This window comes from Schistocerca nitens, chromosome 7 (genome assembly GCF_023898315.1).
Source record: "Schistocerca nitens isolate TAMUIC-IGC-003100 chromosome 7, iqSchNite1.1, whole genome shotgun sequence".
NCBI classification, from domain to species: Eukaryota; Metazoa; Arthropoda; class Insecta; order Orthoptera; family Acrididae; genus Schistocerca; species Schistocerca nitens.
In genome coordinates, this window is record NC_064620.1 from 149,527,534 (window position 1) to 149,550,649 (window position 23,116).

Sequence of the window (23,116 nt, forward strand, 5' to 3'; positions counted from 1 at the left end):
AAATGGAAGTAGTTGTGGATGAAATTCAAGCTTTCACATTTTAATACACCTTGATTTTTTTCAGCCATTTCTTGTCCCATAATCTGTATATTTCATAAGTTGCATTTACAAACGACTTATTCCTCCCTTTGGTATTGCCAGCACACATGTCCCTACCTTTTATTTATCTTTACATTGCAGCTCAGAAATCCAAGAGAGTCATGACTGAAATCATCTAATGCTTCTTTATAGTGCAGTTCAGAAACCTGAAAGAGCCATGATTAAAATCATTTAATTCTTCTGCTGCTTTAGCCCACTTCTGGAACTGACATGGATAGGCTTCTTACTCAGAAGAGTGAACAGTTCTCCCAACTATATTACTAAAGAAGTGCAACTACCTTTGCATGAACAATAAAAAAATACAACTAGCTCAAGGATACCAAGTGTATTATTTCAGACCTTAAATAGCACTTTCTGTTCTAATCTAAACTTCTCCATTGCTTCTGCAGATGAAAAATTTATTTCTCTTGAGACTGCTCGGCACTTTAGGATCTTCTTTGGAACTCGTGCTTCATGTTCGACATCTGGTACTGACCTGGAACATGATACATACATAATAAATAGGAATTACGCAACGTGAGGTCAAAAGAACCAAGTATATAAACACACAATTGCCAATTTTTGTGAAGGGTAACTTACAAATCTTGATAGCCTTGCCACAGAATTTTTCCAGTGTCAGCATCTCTTAATACCATCCAGTTACTGAATATATTTGTTAGGAATAAACAGGTGAAGGATAGTGACAAACATTCACTTAATACCAAGTTATCACTGACAACCATTTTCTACAGGTGTGTGTTTTTACCATGGGATAACACACGCGTAATGTCAAAAACTGTCTGAATTATAACCCATCATTTCCTGGGTTAAAATGTACATTTCTTTGGTATTACCAGTGCACTGGAGTTTTGGTAATGTAGCCATATTCAACAGAATGTTTGGTTTATTACAGGTGAAGTACAAAATCTAAAACATCTAGCTGTTACCTGTAGCTCTGTACACATACCAATAGCTGTGTTATGGTGAGTAAGTAAGTAAACTATTGCAAATGCAATATCAGCTGCCCTCACATCTGCCTGTTTGGGTAAACATAGCTCGTGAAGCGCCCTGCCTCTCCTCCTCCCAATGCACAATGCAGCAGATGGGCATGGACAGGAGCATGCATCATTCCATCATGCTACTGAAGTAGCTGTACACTTCACTGTACAAAATGTACATTATGCAACAAATTTCATAGTTTTTAACATGGTTTATGTTCACTCGTCTAAAACAATATGTTCCATTCCCTACCTCACCCTGTTAGGTTTTTTTCTTTTTTCTTTCAGTAGCCTATTTAACTGCAAAACATAACAGACAGTTACTTTTGCATTTATAACAGTAGCATGGAAGTATGGATTACACATGTTGCGGATTCTATAAGCATTGCATTCATTAAATAGAATCATATTTTGTAGAACATAACAACCAATAAAAGCATTTTCACAAATATGATAAAGTTCAAAAGTCAAAGAGTAAATATTTTTCCAAAATTCAAATCATATTCTTCAAATCAATGAACATCATGTACTGCACACTTTCTAAAGTAACCCACGTTCTTCCACAATGTTCAAGGTATCTCCACACAAAATTTCATTGAAATCAGTTGTACTGTGCAAGTGTCCTCTTTTCTTCTTCTGAGTGTGTTACATTTTGAGTATTATGTGCCTAAGTGACCAACCAATGGTTGTGTTACATTTTGAGTATTATGTAACTAACACTTATTTCAGACAGTAAACTGAAAATTTTTCACAGCTGAAACTATACATTATTGTGAATGCAGTTCTGCATAAGGCAGCTCAGGATTCTCAATAACGAAATCGTCCTTCGTCTGTGCTACAAATGCTGTGCAGGGTTCGTCTCCCTTTATCCGGCCTTGAGGCTTAGGCTTGACTGTTTTCCTGTCAGGTTTGACTCTCTTAACCAGAATGCTCAATTTGAAGATGACAGGGACCAGCTTTTTATCTCTCACCAGCTAAAGCCCAAATAGAATAAACTGTCATAGGCTATACCACATTTGTCTTTGAGGACAATGTAGTAAGTTTTTCCGGCACAATCGTTAAGGAATTCCCTTAATCCTGCTGAACAAAAAGAGGTCACAGAAGAGATGGACAGAACAAACTATTCCAACCAATGACAGCCAGTCATTACACAAAAAATTTGTGGACGCTATTGCATGTAAAATAATGTCTTAATTTAATTAATAATAATCAAAGTATTCTGAAAAGCCTGAAACTGTGTCATTAACATTTAAATCAGAAAACACTGTGGCAGTTACATTTTTCACACATAATACACCACTTTTAGGAATTTATTCCCATTTTCTAGTGGAACTATTTATGTTGGTGTCATATGAGATTCCTGGGTGTGTGTTGTTCTGGGATACCAATGAAAATGTTTGCACTTGAAAACAGTTTTGCGTTCCTGAAACATGTTGTGCTATGCTGAAAAAATGTAACTGGTGCAGTGTTTAATAAACTTGTTAAAACAATGTCTGTAGCTTTATACAGCCTGACAACAGATATAAATTAATCTGGAAGTGAAGAAATGCTATTAAATACCAGGAATACTCACAGCACTGTAAGATAATGTTCTGTAAAATGCATTACCCTTTTAGGTATTAAAATATGATATCCAAGGACTGCAAAGGGAAAAATTGTTCACGCTTGTGTCTCAACACTTACACATCAATTCTACACAAGCTGGCAGTTTATATGCTGCAAATCTCTTCACCACAGAATTATACAGTGTGTACTACAGCAATTTCATTTCGGTTGGTATTGAAGTGCAGATCTGTTAGAGAAGAAAAGTGTGGTAGAAATGTTCCACAACTCTACCACCAAATATCATTGACATTCTTCATCTGTAGAATCTTAGATCACATTTTGAGCTCAACCTTCAAAAGGGTAGCTTAAACAGAATGACTTTTTCCGAGTTAACCAGCATGGGTGTCAAAACCAAGTCATTCAAAACCCAAGTCATGCTTTTCTCACTTGATGCCAAGAAAGCCCCTGATCAAAACAATCTGGTAGTTGCAGTTTTTCTTGGGTTCTGTACAGCATCCGACTTGGTGCTACACCAATGTTTATTACCAAAAGTATGATCATATGGGGTAGCAAACAAAATTTGTGACTGGATTGAGAATTTCTTGAGAGGGAGCATGCATTATGCTATCTCAGGTGAAGAGTCATCAACACAGGTTGAAGTAACTTTAGGTGTGCCCCTTCTGTTTATTTTTCACGTTAATCGCCTGGGAGGCAACAATAATAGTAAGCTCAGATATTTTGGAGATTATGCAATTATCTATCGTGAAGTATGATTCAAAACAAAGCTGCAACAATATTCAGACAGATCTCAAAAAGATTTCAAATTTGTTCAAATGATGATAACTTGCTCTAAATGTTCAGAAATCCTACGACTACAATATCAAAGAAGCACAGTTGGAGTCAATCATCTCAGAAATATCTAGGTGTAACAATCTGTAGGGAAGTGGAATAGAATAATCATATAGGCTCAGTTCTACATAAAGAAAGGGGCAGACTTCAGTTCTTTGACATAGTACTGGGAAAATGCAGTGAGTCTACAAAGGCTTACGAACCACTCATGTGACCAAACCGTAATACCACTCAAGTGAGTGGCACCCATACCAATTAGGACTCTCAGGGAATGGTGAAACAATACAAATATGGAAAGCATGAAAGCTCGAAGGTTTCTGTTATCCATGGGAAAGCATAATGCTGATGCTGAAAAAACTGAACTGGCCAGTTCTTGGAGATGGATGACAGCTATCTTACTTACAAAGTTTCTAGACCCAATGTTACGCAATGAATCTATGACTGTACTACAATCCCCTGCATACAGATCCAGTAGGGTCCGAAAAGACAAGACTAGACTAACCGCAGTGCTCACAGTGGCATTTAAGAAGCCATTCTTCCTGCACTCCATATGTCAAAAGAACAGGAGAAACCTCTATCACACAGTTCACAGAGGAATGGAGAGTATGGTTGTAGGTAGGGAAATTCAAGCCTTAAATACCAACTGAAGCCTGGGGTCTGTAACAAGTTGGAAAATACTGTTTTATTGCCTGGGGAAGCATACAACTGGCGATACCCATGAAATCTCTGCTTCTTATCAAAGCCATTTATGTGTTCGAGTAAAAAAATGAAAAGGACAAGACTTATGGATTGATTTGAAAATGGGTAATGTGCTTCAGTGCAGCGTAATTTCCAAGAATGTTCGCCTATCGAAGCTGCGGCCTCCAAACTTACAGGTATCAAACGTGTGCTTCTAAATCGGTCACATGCTTCTAAATCGGTCACACGACTGTGGTGGCGGGCGTTATGATAAATGATTTGTGAGTTCTAGGGAAATCTACATGATTTATGTCTTTAGTAAGTTGGGATGTCTGTGGTAGTAGACGTTTCTTCAGCCGATTGCCTCACGTGGTAATATCTAATTCCATGCTTATGTAATGTAGAAAATTGTTTGAATTTTTGTCAGAAATATGGACTCGTACTGGATGACGAAAGGAGGGACTGTGTAGACTGCGGTGGGGCAAAGTCTGTAAAAGTTTGTAAGAAGAGTTCTGATTGTGAAATACATTTACAATTTCATTGTGGAAATTGTGGTACACAAATGACTATCAGGAAGAATACACGGTTTCATTATTCAAAATTATCGATCCAAAGCAGCATAATTCTTGTATCTTGCTGGATTAGGGACTACACTCTGCAAGCAACAGCATTGGAAACTGACTTATCTACCAATACCGTGTGCGACTATTTTGGATATTGCACAGAAGTGTCTTATGTAATAGTGACGAATGAGTGTGTATCAATTGGTGGACCAAATAAAGTTGAAGAGGACGAGTCACACAAGAATGAAATCAAATATATTTGGCTATTTGGTGATATAGAACAAGAGTCCTGGAAGTGTATTGTGGTTAAGAGTGTTCTCCAGAGACAAGGTGACTTTAGTCAGTTTGATAAAGCACTTATACTGCCCGGTAGCAAAGTGATTGTAGACAGCTTTCAATCATACAACACATTGAAAGTACAAGGATTCAACCACGAGTTCGTGAACCATTGTGTAATGTTCACGTCTTCCGATGTTCCCAGTGGGCACACACAGAACATCGAGTGGCTTATGAAATTAGTGAAATTTTCCATTAAAAGAGCAGGGTGTCTGGGAGGAAGAGAACAACTCCACTTGTTTCAGTATCTGTATTTCCATAACTTGTGGTTGCAAGAAAAAGTTGATGCATGTGACACTCTACACCTATATTTTCATGACATACGCAATGTCTAACCAACGTTATAGCCAAAAGGGAATGCTTTCTGTAGCATATACATCAAATTGACTTTCTCATGATGATCGATCACATGGTACAGTAGCCATTATGATGTGGAACGTGATGAGTGAGGTCATTTCCTTTGCAATTACAAGCATTTTTGTCAACACACTTTTTTTGTTGTTGCTGTAGTGACCACTGTACACACAGCACATAACCCCTGCCACTAGTAGTGTGACTGATTACAATTGCACATTCGGTATCTATTGTTTGGAGCTCGCAGCTTCTATAGGCAAACATTCTTGGAAATTACCAAGTGCAGTAAGAAATCACTATTGCAAATTCAATTTAAAATCAACACTATATACAGCACACACTACGTTTCATCTATGACACTTAGTAAAGATATTCTTTTCCCCACTGGCATCTAAAAAATAAAGTTCCTTACAGTAAGCAATGCAACTTTGCGAACACATTTTAGAAAAAACAAATAGTAGCATTATGACCTGATTTGGATTTTATAAATACTGAGAAGAGTAATGAAGGACGATTAAGGTTTAATGGCTCGTGGTCATTAGAGATGGAGTACAAGCTCAGAATGTTCCAAGGACGCGGAAGGAAATCAGGCATGCCCTTTCAAAGAAACCAATCTGGCATTTACCTGGAGAGATTTAGGGAAATCATAGAAAACTTGGATCTGGCTGGCTGACTGCGGAATTGTATCATAATCCTCTGAAATGCAAATCCTGTGTGCTAACCACTGCGCCACCTCACTTGGTTTGACAAGTCTGATGTCTTGCTTTAGGCTGTGAAACGTAACTAATGGTACAAGCATGGGAAATTGGGGTTTTTTGGGTGGGGACAAACTAAATATAAACAAATTTAGACACCACCATACCAAACCACACAAAATGATGAAAAAAACAGACAACAGAAAACTCTGCAAATTCCACTAACACAATATCCTCTGGAATCGGACACTTCCCTTGACCTACATAGCTCAACCGCAATTCCCAATACCACCTTATAAGCCCCCAAAAATTACAACACTACCACAACTTTTGATACCACCAAACCAACATCTAGAAAAACAAAATTGGAATGGAACACTTTCATTGACCTATATAGCTCAACAACAGCTCCCGATACCAGAACACCCGAAGCCACAACCATACACTGGAATCTAACACTTCCCTTATCCTATATATCTCAACAGCAACACCCACAGCTGCGACAACACATTGGAATCTAACACTTCCCTTCACTTATACAGGTCAACAACAGATCCCGATACCAGAACACCCACAGCCACAAACACCCATTGGAATCGAACACTTCCCTTCAGCTGGGTCGACAGAAGCGTCTGATCCCACGCGTCGGCTTTGACGCATGACGTAAGGGTGTTGTCGTGTGTGACATCATGACGGCGCGGAGTTTGGTTTGTGAGTGTTGCGTGTTTCTAGATGCCGTCATGTTGTGGTTTGTTGTGCTCTCTGGTGGTATGTTCAGGGTTTTCGTTTGTGTGGTGTAATAGGCTCAGTTTGATTTTGCTCATTATCCAGAATTGTTAGTGTGTCGACTGTGTTTGTAGTGGAATTCGTTTCAGTGAGTTAACGACTTTGTGTGAAGGTTAATTTAGTGTTGTTCGCTGTACGTTGTGTGGTAATTTTAGTAAAATTAATCAGTTGTTGTTTTTTTACAGGAATGGATATGGCAGATAAAATTAACAGTGCGCAGGTCAAGGGAAGTGTTCGATCCCAATGTGTAGATGAGTATGTTGGTATTGGGAGATGTTTTTGCGCTATATAGGCCAAGGGAAGTGTTTGATCCTAATTTATGGGATCAGGAGCTGCTGTTGAGCTATATAGGTCAAGGGAAGTGTACGATTCCAGATGATATTGTGTCTGTGCGGATGGATATGTGTGTGTGTGCGCGCGAGTGTATACCGCAGACATTTGTAAAGGCCGATTGGCCTTTACAAATGTCTGCTTGTGTCTGTGTATGTGCGGATGGATATGTGTGTGTGTGCGCGAGTGTATACCTGTCCTTTTTTCCCCCTAAGGTAAGTCTTTCCGCTCCCGGGATTGGAATGACTCCTTACCCTCTCCCTTAAAACCCACATCCTTTCGTCTTTCCCTCTCCTTCCCTCTTTCCTGATGAGGCAACAGTTTGTTGCGAAAGCTTGAATTTCGTGTGTATGTTTGTGTTTGTTTGTGTGTCTATCGACCTGCCAGCACTTTCGTTCGGTAAGTCACATCATCTGTGTTTCTAGATATATTTTTCCCCACGTGGAAGGTTTCCGTCTATTATATTCATATAATTAATTTGTTTATATTTAGTTTGCCCCCCACCCAAAAACACCCCATTTCCCACTCTTGTGCCGTTAGTGTCATTAGGTTTTTTCTCTAAAGTGTGTGTGTTTGTTTTTCGATGTATTTTCGTCTTCATGATGTGTACGTAACGACTTTATATGCGCCATATTGGAATCGTGGTTTATGGACGTTCCCGCCATATTTGTGACGTCATGGATCAAAGCAGACGGGTGGGATCGGATGCTTCCGTATTTCCCTTCACCTATATAGGTCAACAGCAGCTCCTGATACCACACCACCCACAACTACAGCCACACCTTGGAATCGAACAGTTCCCTTCACCTACATATGTCAACAGTGGCTCTCAATACTAGAACACCCACAGATACGACCACACATTGGAATCGAAAACTTGCCTTGAACTACATACCCAGAAACCAACGCGCCATACCAAATCACCAATGCCACAAACCACACAACTCAGAACCACTCCACCAGCCACAACAACACACAACAAATACACTAAAAAAAGAAAAAGAAAAACTTACCACAACGAAGTTCCGGCATCGCAACCTAGGTCAGCCACCACAATCACACAGGCACACACTCAGAAGAAACCCCCCCCCCCCACACACACAAATACACAACTAAAAGAAAGACCCACACCTAATCATAAAATACCCATACAAAAAAAAAAATATCCTCAATCACAAACTACAACTCAACAAAAACTGCAACGAAATAGATCCTCCACAACTAAATCACAACCCCCCCCCCCCACACACACAAACACTACCAACAACTAAACCCCCCTCCCCCGAGCCGCAGCCACCCACCCACACAAACCACCCTAACTAACCACCTTCGGCCTGTACATCTCACTGATAGCCCTTTAAAAAAAACAATAATAGCCCTCAGGGACGCTCTTCCGCGAACACTACTCATCTAACTGAGACTGAAGGTTAGCAGAGCGTCTCTTCCCCCTCACAAGAACTGAATTAACGGCCCCCCCACAACCCCTCTATGGTATTTGTACAAGCGCCTGTCTCATAATTTTTAAACTCTAAACTATGGTTCACTACTAAATGATTGTACCCCCCCCCCCCTCACCCAACACCCTATAAGAAAAGAAAGCATCAGAAACTACAGTAGAACCCAATTCTATAATTCGTCAATTAACCCCACCAATTCCCTCTTAGACCGCCCCTCCAAAACCCTAAAAACACATTCTGAAGACCCACCCCCTGATACAACGGCTGCCCCACACCCAGACACCAACCACAGGCTTACCCCTCCCATGCTTTCTTTTCCCAAACCGCGACTCGTCCGCGTTTGCCACAACCCCAGGCCCACCCAACTTACCACTGTACTTAATAAACTCTGAACACACTTCACGACAAAATGAAAACCAGTCAAGCACACTCCTCTCACTCGCACCAGTCTCATGTGCACAAAAACTGTGAGAGAATTTATAACAAAAGTAGTATGTCTACAACACAACCTCGCGCATGCCCAACCTAGACTTCTCGAACCAGGAACCGCGACGTATGGAGTGCCATAGGTTATCCCTATGACACTGCCACATACAATCATCCCTGGTCCAAGACGCCGGAACTTTTGCCAGTTGCATGTCATGACCACAAACAGCACGCATCATGACCTCTGCCAACAAGCCAAACAGCTGCAGAAACTTAACCAGCTCCATCGGACTTGCCCCCATCTCAACATGCAAACGCACACTTAATTTTATCAGTCATATCCATACCTAACAACAGCAGCAACAAATTAATTTATTCAAATTAACACAGGACCTACAGTGAACAACACTACAATAACTTTCACACAACAAAGACTAAATCGTTAACTCACTGAAAACAATTCCTCTCCACACACACAGCCAAAATCAGAACCACCCAGAACAAGCAGTAACACCAAAGTGAACCCAATACACCACACAACACGAAACCCCTAAACACACCACCAGAGGGCACCACGAACAGCAACACAATGACAACTACTAATACGCCACACTCACAAACCAAACTCCGCGCCGTTGTGACGTCACACACCACAGCAGCCTTACGTCACGGGTCAAAGCCGATGGGTGGAATCGGACACTTCCGTTGAACCAATTCTAGCCTTGAATACACAGGTAAGTGATTTATACAGTGGATTCCTTGTCCACAAGTCTCACACATCAGTATAGCAGTACTGATAGCCACCGTTATAACACTGAGTATTGCTTCTAGTGGAAAGGAGCAGTTAGTTGACAGGCCTAACATTTTTTTTCCTTTAACAAGGGCCCTCGGAGAATTATCTAAAAACAGCTCGGGTGTGATATTAGGCCACCAAGATATCTTGTTTGTGGTGACAGACTGATCAAGGTTAGGTGGCAACATCATAATCTGGTTGAGAGTTGGTGAAGGCAACGAATGTGGATACCAAATTCAGGTGTGGTAACAGACTGACCTGTAGCGTAGCCTAATGTCTACGTTCACTCCACATTTAACGCAAATTTAGTCATAAAAACTAAAAACTGCAAGGTAAATTCAAAAACCTATATTGGATTATGGGCAAGGCGCCAACGAGTACTTTGATGCTTCTTATTCACATTTATTGTAAATAAACAACGAAGAACTGAAAGGAGGGTCCGCTATGGGATACTGGACCACCCTGAAATAACACACAGAAAACACTTTCTGTTACAGTTTTCCGTTATGTGTAACATCCGACTTTCCTGCAAGGGCAGACATACTGTAAACATGCAGACGAAGCAACAAAAGCAGCAAAAAAATGCATCTGTGGCACGGAACACTTGAAAGGATACACCTGGAACCCTTTCATAATCTCTTCACCCCTATGCGGTGCCTTAGTGAGTTCTGAATCCTCCGACTCTACTGTCGTTTCTGCTGCTGATTCTGTGCTGTCCTCCATAATCGAACATTGAACTCACAACACAACTATAAACACGATTGTAGGCCTGCAGCGGGCTACATCCATAAACAACCACAGCAGGTAGCAGAACACACTGACTGACACAAAGAAAAACGTTTTCGAAGATATTACTACATCGGCAGACACGCATGCGCAAGCGCATGCGCGTGTTGAGAATTCATAGCGAAACTTGCTGGAAACGAAGTAGTAGTTGTAGTAGTAGCTTTATTCATCCGTAGATCTCTTTTTACAAGGATATAGGACATGTCAAAGTATTTACAAATTTAGATCAATTTACAATAAGCTAATTCGTATACACATATATTCACACACTTCTAGTTAGAGACAATCATTAGATTTACTCTTGGTATACAATACCTTTTTTTACAAATAACTTATTAAATAATGTAATGCTACACAGTTCACTCATATCTCACTATCAGTCACTGCACACACTATAAACACATTGTTTCATAACACTTCACTCACTACACACACACAAGAAGGAAGGAATATTAAGCCCCGTTTCCACGGGTTGTGAAGTCCCATCGATTAAGAACAACAAGGCTTTTCGCAAACTGGATTTTGATATATAAAAATTACTGTTAGCAATCGCATAACTATTTAAAAAAAAAACTTTTTAAAAAAGTACTTTTCACGTATGGAGAACTGGAGGTATGAACGTTTAAACGTCTCTGGGCGCGGTGTAATAATCTAGAAGGGCGCATTGAAAAGTAAAAATGCCTCCGAATTTTTTATCTGAAAACTCTTAAACCTTTGTAAATATAACAAACGTTATTGACAGTCTACACCTTTATTCTTCACGTCGACACATTTATGGCTCATCATAGTTACCTTGGGGACGAACACATTTCTCCCAAAGAGAGACCAGATTTTTGATACTGTTTTAGCCAACTACAGCTTATCTCCGTCTGCTAAAGAGATACAACGTAGTAGTCAGGCAATAACTTTTCATTTTCTGAAGCTCGAACACGAATAAACTGAAAAATCTGAGCCAATACAAAGAATACTAATAAAAATCAAAGAGCAAAGCAGATTGTTTGTGCAATCGTCACCACAGAATAATGCTGCGATTCATTGGGCATGCACTGATGTTCTTCTGGCGACTCCCGACCCCCAAACAGCCCCCCCCCCCCCCCACGGCACAGCGGAGCTCCAGGAATGTAGGGCTATTTATATTTCACCCAACGTCCAGCTCTCATGTGTACCGAAGGCATTAGTTCAACTTCTTCAGGCTCCGGTGCTTGCAGTATGATGCTACTTCCTCTTGTGGTGCTAGGACAGTGTCATCCATGTGCAGTAATTTGGAAGGTGACATGTCGTGTTCAGCATGTACAGCCTCTTCCATCTGTAATATATGTGCACGTTTGACATGTTCCAACAATGCAGTTGGGTCTTCCCATTTTCACCTATATGCATGGTATGTTCATCCTGTGAGAGAACTCTGTAGGGCCCCGAATATGGGGGCTGCAGCGGTGACTTGACAGTGTCTGTCCATAGCGTCACGTGTGTACATGACTGCAGATCTTTGTACACGAGCATAGTTACCGCCCCATGTCTCGAGACAGCAGGTGGGCGAAGTCTGGCCATATGCTCGCGCACCGTTTGCAGTACTTAAGGCAATTCAGTCTCTCGTGCTTCAGTTTGATTGGTGAAAAATTGTGTGGGCAGTCTTAAGGGTTCACCATGAACAAACTCTGCAGTGGATACTCCTAAATCTGCTTTTAATACTGTACCAAGGCCTAACAAAACCAGTAGCAAAGCTAATGACCGAGACTGCACATGGCACATTAACGTGGCTTGTAACGTTCTATGCCAGTGTTCCACCATTCCATTGCTTGTTTGGCGGTAAGCCGTGGTATGATGATGATGGAAACCACAGAGGTTGGCCAGTTTTGAGAATATTCCGCTGTCTTGAGACATGGGGCGGTAACTATGTCCATGTACAAAGATCTAAAGTCATGTACACATGAGAGACACAGTCAAGTCACACCAATCCATCTGCTAAAGGGATACAACGCGGTAGTCAGACAATAACTTTTTATCTTCTTAAGTTCCAACACCAATCAAATGAAAAATCTAAGTCAATACAAAGAATAATAATAAAAATCAAAGAGGAAAGCAGATTGTCTGTGCACTCATCGCCACAGAATAATGCTGCATTCACAGACATTCTTCTGGCGGCTACCGCACCATCACTGTGGAATATTTGATTTCGTTGATGCAGCCGCAACCTCACTCGATTGCTCTGCTTCATCACTATCAAAGTGAAGTTCTTTGAGTTCTCGAAACAGATGAAAATCGGATGGGGCCAGTTTGGGACTGTATGGAGGATGATCGAGGACAGTGTACCCAAGGCATCAGACTGATGGAGATGTCAGAGCGCTGGTGTGTGCTCTGGCATCGTCACGCTGAAGAAGAGGGTGCTCCATGTGTGGACGAGCTCTTCGAATTCGAAACTGGATTATCGTGCACTGTTTCTCATGCACCCACATAGTTGCGTTACACACTGGCGTGTTACAGGCTACAATTTGGAACCCTCCAATGGCAGAGGGCTACAAATATGTAGAAATGAAGAATAAAGATGTAGAATGTTAATAACGTTTGTTTTATTTAAAAAACCTAAATGTTTTCACAAACGAAATTCGGAGGCATTAGTTTTCAGCATGCCCTCATTATCTTGTCAGCATGATCCCTTTGATATTTAAGGGATTGTAGTATGCCGTATGCCTAGATTCTTCATTTTTTAAAGTTGGTCCTTGAAGCATGGAAGTAAGCTTTCTCTGGACAGTTGCGTCTACCTTCATGTGCATCCCAGTTCAGTTTCTTCAGCATATTTGTGACATTCTCCCATGGGTCATACAAACCAGTGATCATTCGTGTTGTCCTTCTTCATATACGTTCAGATTCCCCTGTTTGTCCTATTTGGTTTGAGATCCAAGCAACTGAACAATATGCTAGGATCTTTTGCGTGAATATTTTCTAAGCAGTCTCATTTGTAGACTAACTTCATTTCCCTAGCATTCTACCCAAAACCGAAGTCTCTCACTTGTTTTAACTATAACTGAGCCTATATGATTGTTTTGTATTGTATTGTATTTATTGGTCCTTTTGTCTGCAAAATCATTTTTTACATAAGGCATTGGACAAGTCAAGTTACAAGTACACTTCTGAAAGTGATTTCTAGGCATAGTTATTTAAGGTTACATAAAAACACTTTATTCATAAAGTATTTATATAGCATGCTTCATAAATTTAAATATTCTGCAATGGAGATAAAGCATTGATGCTGTAAATACGACTACGGAGATTTTTCTAAGCTTTTGACCGCAGTAATAGCTTTTGTGTTTTCAGTAAATTCGTTGTAAAGCTTAACTCCCATGTGGAAAGTACTTTTTGGGCACAGATATGTGTTGATTTGGGTTATATGTAAATTTATGTTTTTCTGGTAAAGTGGTCATTCATATCACAGTTTTTTTGCAGTCCTTACCTAACACATTTATTTTAATGAATATAAGGGTTTCCACAATATATACACATGGTAATAGAATAATAACAGATTTCTTAAACAGAGGTCTGCAAGAGTTTGCAAGGTTATTTGAAAATTGTTTTCCCAAGAAAATAGCTAAACATAATTCCAAGAAAACATATAAAAAACCTTGGTTAACTAAAGGAATAAGAATATCTTGCAACCGTAAAAGAGAACTGTGTCTAACAGCAAGAGGGAGTACTGACCCTGAAATTGTTCAATATTATAAAAACTATTGTGCGGTACTAAGAAAAGTTATTAAAAAGTCCAGAAGCATGTGTGTCATGTCTGAGATCAGTAACTCTGATAATAAAATTAAAGCAATTTGGAATATTATTGAAAGGGAGACAGGGCAACCAAGAGCACAGGAAGACTTTAGTGCCATAAAACTGAATGACAAGTGTACTAACAAACAATCATAAATTGAAAAATTTTCAATAATCATTTTTTAAATGTTGTGGAGAAAATAGGAACTGGATATTCACTAGAAGAGGCAAGGCTACTAATAGAAGAGGCCATAGCTGTGCTGTTTGAAACAACTGTAATTCCACCAACCTCTCCCTCTGAAATCAGTAAAATAATAAACCCACTGAAAAGTAAAAGCTCTTATGGAATTGATGGCATTTCCAGCAAGGTACTTAAAGCTTGTTCCCCACAGATAAGTAGGATTCTCAGCTACATATGTAATAGCTCTTTGGAGCAGGGTGTTTTCCCCGATAGACTGAAATATGCCATTGTAAAACCATTGCATAAATAGGGGGGTTACGTCGGATGTCAACAACTACTGCCCAATCTCTCTTCTGACAGCTCTATCAAAACGTTTTGAGAAAGTAATGTATTCAATAGTAGCCTCCCATATTTGTAAAAATAAAGTACTAACAAAATGTCAGTTTGGTTTTCAGAAAGGCTTTTCAACAGGAAATGCTATATATGCTTTCACTAATCAAATATTAAATGCTCTGAATAACCGGACATCACCCATTGGTATTTTTTGTGATCTCTCAAAGGCCTTTGATTGTGTAAATCATGGAATTCTTTTATATAGACTAAATCATTATGGTTTGAGTGGGCCAGTGCACAAATGGTTTAATTCATACTTAACTGGAAGAATGCAAAAAGTTGAAATAAGTGGTTCTTGTAATGTTAAAACAACAGCTGATTCCTTAAACTGGGGGGCTATCAAGTATGGGGTCCCACAGGGTTCGGTCTTAGGTCCTTTACTGTTCTTGATATGCATTAATGACTTACCATTCCACATTGATGAAGATGAAATTTAGTTCTTTTTGCTGATGATACAAGTATAGTAATAACGTCCAAAAACCAAGAACTAAGTGATGTGATTGTAAATGATGTTTTTCACAAAATTATTAAGTGGTTCTCAGCAAACGGACTCTCTTTAAATTTTGATAAAACACAGTATATACAGTTCCTTACAGTAAATGGCACAACTCCAGTAATAAATATAGACTTTGAACAGAAGTCTGTAGCTAAGGTAGAATTTTCAAAATTTTTAGGTGTGTCCATTGATGAGAGGTTAAACTGGAAGCAACTCATTGATGGTCTGCTGAAACATCTGAGTTCAGCTACGTGTGCTATTAGGGTTATTGCAAATTTTGGTGATAAGAATCTCAGTAAATTAGCTTACTATGCCTACTTTCATTCACTGCTTTCGTATGGCATCATATTCTGGGGTAATTCATCACTGAGTAGAAAAGTATTCATTGCTCAAAAACGTGTAATCAGAATAATTGCTGGAGCCCACCCACGGTCATCCTGCAGACATCTATTTAAGGAACTAGGGATCCTCACAGTAACCTCACAGTATATATATTCACTTATTATATTTGTTGTTAATAATCCAACCCAGTTCAAAAGTAATAGCAGTGTGCATAGCTATTACACTGGGAGAAAGGATGATCTTCACTATGCAGGGTTAAATCTGACTTTGGCACAGAAAGGGGTAAATTATGCTGCAACAAAAGTCTTTGGTCACCGACCAAACAGCATCAAAAGCCTGACAGATAGCCAAATAACATTTAAAAATAAATTAAAAGAATTTCTAGATGACAACTCCTTCTACTCATTGGCTGAATTTTTAGATATAAATTAAGGGGGAAAAAAACTTAAACATTAGTGTCATGCAATATTTTGTGTAATTTAATATTTTGTACAGACAGAGGATTAATGAATGGTGCGACAGCTGGCAGCTTTCCCTAAACGTAGATAAATGTAATATAATGCGCATACATAGGGGCAGAAATCCATTCCAGTACGATTATGCCATAGGTGGTAAATCATTGGAAGCGGTAACGACCGTAAAACACTTAGGAGTTACTATCCGGAGCGATCTGAAGTGGAATGATCACATAAAACAAATAGTGGGAAAAGCAGGCGCCAGGTTGAGATTCGTAGGAAGAATTCTAAGAAAATGTGACTCTTCGACGAAAGAAGTAGCTTACAAAACGCTTGTTCGTCCGATTCTTGAGTATTGCTCATCAGTATGGGACCCTTACCAGGTTGGATTAATAGAAGAGATAGACATGATCCAGCGAAAAGCAGCGCGATTCGTCATGGGGACATTTAGTCAGCGCGAGAGCGTTACGGAGATGCTGAACAAGCTCCAGTGGCGGACACTTCAAGAAAGGCGTTACGCAATACGGAGAGGTTTACTATCGAAATTACGAGAGAGCACATTCCGGGAAGAGATGGGCAACATATTACTACCGCCCACATATATCTCGCGTAATGATCACAACGAAAAGATCCGAGAAATTAGAGCAAATACGGAGACTTACAAGCAGTCGTTCTTCCCACGCACAATTCGTGAATGGAACAGGGAAGGGGGGATCAGATAGTGGTACAATAAGTACCCTCCGCCACACACCGTAAGGTGGCTCGCGGAGTATAGATGTAGATGTAGATGTAGATGTAGTCCGAATGTAGTGCTGGGTGTCAAGCTTGCAAGCTGTTCCCGGTTTCCTGATTTCTGTAATCTCTGGAAATGCTTTTAATACTGCGTACACTGCAGACTTGTACCAATTGAGTCACTTCTAGCAGTCGATCAGAAGACAGGTCTGGAGTCAACCGAAAGAACTGCAAAAAAGCAGCTCCCAGAATCGGTTTCGTCATATTTTCCCTGAGGAATGGTCATGTGAAAGTGTGTTGTAGCCCAAGACCAAGTGTCAAAACTTTTCTTCCCGTGATCTCAATTCTGGAATTATTAGCCACCGTTAGAGTTATCAGAACCTTAGATAGTGATAGCAGTGATAGCAGTCTTCTTCCTGTTACTCTTTACAACCGGAATCTATGCATACGCCTTGCAGCAAACGATAACTCTGAAAACTCTCGCTCCTGCTACAGCATTGTAGCAGCCGGCAACACACTGCAATCAGAGCCTGCATCTACCAAAAGCCTTGTTCCAGACGTGTTGTCGCTCGCAAATAATCAGCGAGAATGCTTATTGGTTGCCCACGCAAGGACAATCTGTTTTGTCAGTTTCCTCCTATTTGCCAGCTGCAGCTTCTCAAAATCATAGTTATCGACCCCCTAAATAAATGTTATGCACTATCTTCTCGTACGCCTCTGAGTTGCGTGGTGGTTAATGCCTTCTTTTGACGCAAAAATAGTGTTGTGCGTCCCCTTACACGACACAGGTACGTGACCTGTTGATTGACCCTTGTCGAAGATGAGCCCGCGAAAATCTTCTCACGATACATACCTGGGTATGTTCCACATTGCCTACCTACGATACTGATAGAGTCCTGTAACCCTGGCACGGTAGACACGGGAGAAAAAGAGGCAGATGAGCGATTTTCTTGTTGATGACCACGTAAGTCCTTCCGAGGTTATCGAACTATTTTCGAAAATTCCATAGAATGCTGTATTGGCGTACAATGACACCAAAACGTTGATGGAACCAACACCACGAAGTTTGAGCTGAATGGTTTTTGTTTATTTGTATTTACTTTTGTTTCTGGAGTTGCTATTGGTCCACGTTTCAGAGCTGCCACTATGCCTTGTAATTCCCGCAGACACTCCATCACTCTTCGTTGCTTAGGCCAGTATTACACTATCAAATTTTTTTGTCACAGTTGATATGTCAAATATTTTTGTCAAGGAAGCTTGATAGCGTAATAGGGAACTTGGTCAAATCTCACCTTTAGTCAAATAAATATTATCAGATCTAGAGCCTCGCCATAAATTTGATTATAAAAGTCGTTCGTCTTCTGTATTTACTGCAATGTCAAATGTAACTGCTTGGAGCACTTTCATCGCTACTGATGTTTGACATCTGTAGTGTATTTGAAAACATGACTGTAAAGTTCAGTTGGTGCATTCCTTCAACTCTGTTTAATAACCTTGCTTTGACTCACGTTGGGGGGGTGGGGGGGATGAACAAGGGGCACAGCTCACGCTATCAATCGTGTGCTGATGGGCAGGTGTCTTCGAATCCACAACAGCTACAGCCATCTACCTCTACATTTGGAAACATCCAGGCAGCTTTTGAATTACCCGGAATAAAGGAGAAGGAAACATTCTGATATTAAAAAAAATTCCTAGCTCTCCATTCTAATTTGTCTTTTTCTTAAGTTTGTTGTTGTTGGAACACTAATTCTGTTAATTAAATTATTCAGAAATAAAAATAGTTCTTATCACCTATATTGTGTGTACTAAACAATTATTTTCTTTTAGATATTCCTCCTTCATTGCTTTATAAGCTGCTTCACACGTGTCTTGAATTATTTTGGTTAATGTTCTCTGTGGTATTGGAGTGCCGTATCGTAAGCTACAGTATCTCTCTCCTGTAGCAAGAAATCGGCATTATGGTGAGCCTGTCTTGTGGACATATAGCATTTCTGAACTGAGTATTCTGTTTTTTAATGTGAGGAGCCAGTTTATTGAGCAAATACTGAAATGCACTCTCATTTATTTGTAAGTAATTTAACTGAACTTGACATCCACCACTTGCAGCTCTTGTAAGAAATTTTGCTGAATATTTTTATTATCTTGACATAAAACCCACAGCTTCACCCAAGTATTTTTCCTTTTTTTCGCCAGTTCTGTTCAAAATGCACACACAATGCAATTGTGGTACAAGCAACTGCAGTGCATAGTAAAAAGTTGTTGTTGTCTGCCATCTTGAACTTTGACGAAAAATATGACGGTGCACTATACCTTCTTAGGTCGATATTACACTATCGTCAAAGATCTTTGTCAAAGAAATTTGATGAATATTTGATCATATTTTTTTGTCAAAGAAATATTACAGTGTTATAAACTTTAACTCTGAATATTCAGCCCTCATCTCAGCTTTGTCGGCCAAGACTGCCAAGGGTAGTTTGATTTGTGCTGCTAAGACAGTACTGATTGTTGGTGATAACTGCCTAACCCACAATAACCAATGGAAAACCTCAGGCAACAAATCATTGACATCCAGTGATTCCAGTTGTGCCAATATTTGCTTTGCCTCTCTACCTGTGTGAACCATAGATGCGGTTGTTTCGTCCAGAATGTGGAAAGTTTAACATTTCCAAAGTTCCTACCTGGAACTGTAGAGACTGTAGGTTGATTTGAAGAGCTTGCCTCTGCTGTAGTGTCCTGTGTAGCTGCATTTTCATGTTATTTCTGTGGCTCCGTCTTGATTGCAGTGCTGTCAGTATTATTAATCATGATTCTAGTTCTTTGGCAGGGTCACTACTTTTGCTAGCTACCTTAAGTGAATGGAATTGATGACGAAAAAGAATAAGCTCCATTGTGGAAGATAACTTAATATATTGACACTAAAGTGCAAATTACAAATACGGCGAGTTAGCACCAAAGCATATTGAGAGTGAGCACCAGAACAATAGAACAAAGACTTACACACATAAAGATAAAACACACTGAAAAATATCACTGCCGTCTACGTCCACATCACTTGCCAGTTGAAGATTATTAAAATTGCATATCTCTACAAAATTTTTGTTTGCTAGACATATTTTAGGGCTTACACATGACCATGGCAGTAAATCATAAGGCTGTGGAATCTTCACAATGAGTAAATTTGTGTAATTAACTAATTCAAGCATTTTTAACTGCGTAAAGGGAAATTCACACTTGCCATCACGTCATGTCATGTCCAGTCCCGTCAAAACATTCTGCAATGCATTTCAAACAGCAGCATCCACACTGGCTGTACCATTGCATCATGTCATATCACAGCACCATTAATGTTTCTCTGGCGAAAAGTTTTGACAGCTGATGTCATCCATCTGTTGCTGATCACGTGACCCACAACCTCATTTCCTCCCAATACACGGCCATGGGCAGATCTCCATATTTCGTTTCATTGTGGTTTTCGTGGTTGATAGCAGCTGTTTGTTATTTGCTATAAATTGTTTTGTTTAGTTATTTCTTTGACTGAAGTTTTTAACAAATGACAAGATTAATTGAAGTGTGGAGACAGCAGTCTGAATCGTACATGAGCATGCTAACTTACCCGTCTTCTATTACATTTATAAAATGGATTTTTATGGATACTGGTACCATATTTAATATTTTATAATGAACTGGACTGCAACATGGCTTTAACTTGAAGTGGAAAGAGTACTGTGGGTAGAGTCATATTGATTAGCAGAAGGAATTTATTCGTATGCTGTCAGGCATTTCTAGTGTCATGTAAAGAAATGCACTGAAACCTTCAGACACTGCAAGTTGTTTGCTTAAATATGTATGTGTGGCAGGCCTATTAATTGTTAAGCAGCAGTCTGAATTATGTGTGAAACGGTTTTACAAGCATCAGTAGCCAATATTTATGTTATTTCACTAGCTAATCTTAATACAAATAACGGACTTGAACTAGTAAAAGCCAAATACAACATGTAAAGAAAACCTGTATATCTTGAAGGGAAAGATTATGAGGGAGATATCACTAATGCAAAAAATTTGCACTGGACTAGCAACTAAAGTTAACTTTAAACCAGATTTTCACGGGATGTGATGGCAGCTCGTAACACTGTGTTCCTTTTAGTAATTCTGGTTTCAGTTTGATGTAACAACTGAAAAACTGATGCTTCCACTTGCAAAATATAAAATGCAGATTCCTCTTACTCAAGTTCCTTGTATAATGTGTGAAATTCCCCTTCTGTATCACATACTGTTTTCGTCTCCACACACGTTTTTGTGTTGCTTCACACTTCTGTCTGCCTCCCTGCAAGCCGCAAACCATTTGAGTCCAAAAATGTTGTAATGTACCTCAACTTCTTCCACTGGTTATTGATGGTGGAGACTTGCCATGAGTATGTACAAGTGACAATTTGCGCAATGAAGTCGCCCTGACACTTATATGTCCCCAGTAGGTGTATGTTATTCTCATTAATTATGTAAATTATCACATTATAACCTACATGTTTCCTAATCTTATCCTGAGGATATGATAGAATGTCAGGATAAGCCAACAAAATCCAGTCGCCCTTTTAACGAGTAAGTTATAAAATGTACACAAGAGACAAGATTAATTGGTACAGGAAAATACTATCTACTAAAGGATAAATGCCGTGATTTTAATACATTTATTCATCCTGAAAACAGTTGATGGGCTTTCTGCAAAAACCAAATAAGTCCATTTCTGGTCATAAAGGAGATGTTATCAGCATGAGATATAATATCAGAACGTGCATCTTTTGGTGCAAGAACCAGACTTTCGCGGACTGATCTGAATGATCTGAATGAGATATGCATGGTTGGGCTTGGTGGAAGAAACAGATTACTCTTGGACTTGCCTGGTTCTTGCAGCAGTAGGTGTTGTTTACATGGCTGCATGCGAAGTTGAAGTTGTTCAGATCGTGCCTTTATCTGCGTTTATCTGTAGTGTATATTGTGTTTAAGACATGTCTTCCGACGATTCAAGCAGTGATAATGAATATGAACACGTAGCAAGGAAAAGAAAAGGTGATTCTAGTAAATAGAAAAGAAAAAGAGACAAACTGAAAAGGCTATGCGGTGAGACGTATGTCACATGTTGTGGCAAGGTTATTCCAGCTCGTGAAACTGGGCCTGCATGCAACTGCAAAAGAAAATGTTTAGATGTACTTGATACAAAGGAAAAAAAGGAAATACTCACAAAGTTTAACTCACTTTCAACAAAAGAAGCACGGGATGCGTTTTTGAGTGCATCGATTACACCAAAGCAAGTTGACTGGTGAATGCCTAGGAAAGGTGACTTCACATACGTTTACAAGGTATGTATTTGTGTAATAACATGCAGTGAAGTAATATTAGCCCAAAATAATATGTATTTTTAAAATGAGGAAACCGAATTTATTCATGAAAGTTTTTGAAACAATATTTTATGTCTTTCCAGGTTCAGCTTAAAAACCAACAACGTGTAATACGCAAAAAAGCTTTCTGAGGCCTTTATGGGATAAAGAAGGTATGGGTTGAACGTCTGTCCTCATTTGCATCCAAAAATTTTGGTCCACCCGCAGATCGTGGAGGAAAACATGAAAATAGGCCTAACAGAGTGAGTGATAATGACTTAGAAAATGATATAAATCTATAAATCACATAAAACAGTTTCCTGTACAAACATCGCACTACAGTAGAGCAGATAATATCAAGAAAGTATTTTTACCTCTAGAATTGAATGTAAAGAGAACGTATGAGTTATATTTAGAACAGCATGAGGCAGATGTTTTCAAGGCCTTAAAACCAGGTGAAAAAGTGCAAAGCTGTAGGGTAACATATGACTATTATTATAGATGTTTTAAAGCTAATTTCAATATTTCATTTGGACACCCAAAAAGTGAGACTTGTGCGAAGTGTGATTCTTTAAGAAATTAATAGAAGATTGTACTGATGACTTGGAACACAAAAGAGAGCTTGAACTCGAGCAGGGAGTACATTTGCGAAAGAGTATTCTATGAACGACTTAGGGAAGAAACTAAGGGCTAGGGAAAATAAAGCTGTTGCATGTTT

At 39.5% G+C, this 23,116-nt stretch overlaps 1 protein-coding gene across 2 annotated transcripts in view; it reads right to left on the minus strand.

Annotated features, from left to right (window-relative positions):
• The window catches only part of LOC126194734 (retinal rod rhodopsin-sensitive cGMP 3',5'-cyclic phosphodiesterase subunit delta), a 38,186-nt gene extending 27,466 nt beyond the window's left edge, over nt 1-10,720 (minus strand). For both annotated transcript variants that reach the window (XR_007538501.1, XM_049932989.1), the window contains exons 1-3: nt 10,505-10,720; nt 679-741; nt 439-574 (exon numbers count right to left, since the gene is read on the minus strand). Coding sequence is in view for 1 of the 2 variants with exons in the window: in XM_049932989.1 (XP_049788946.1) it covers nt 439-574; nt 679-741; nt 10,505-10,611 (306 nt within the window). In the remaining variant the exon portion in view is untranslated. The remainder of the gene's footprint in view (nt 1-438; nt 575-678; nt 742-10,504) is intronic.
• Nucleotides 10,721-23,116: the final 12,396 nt, after the last annotated feature.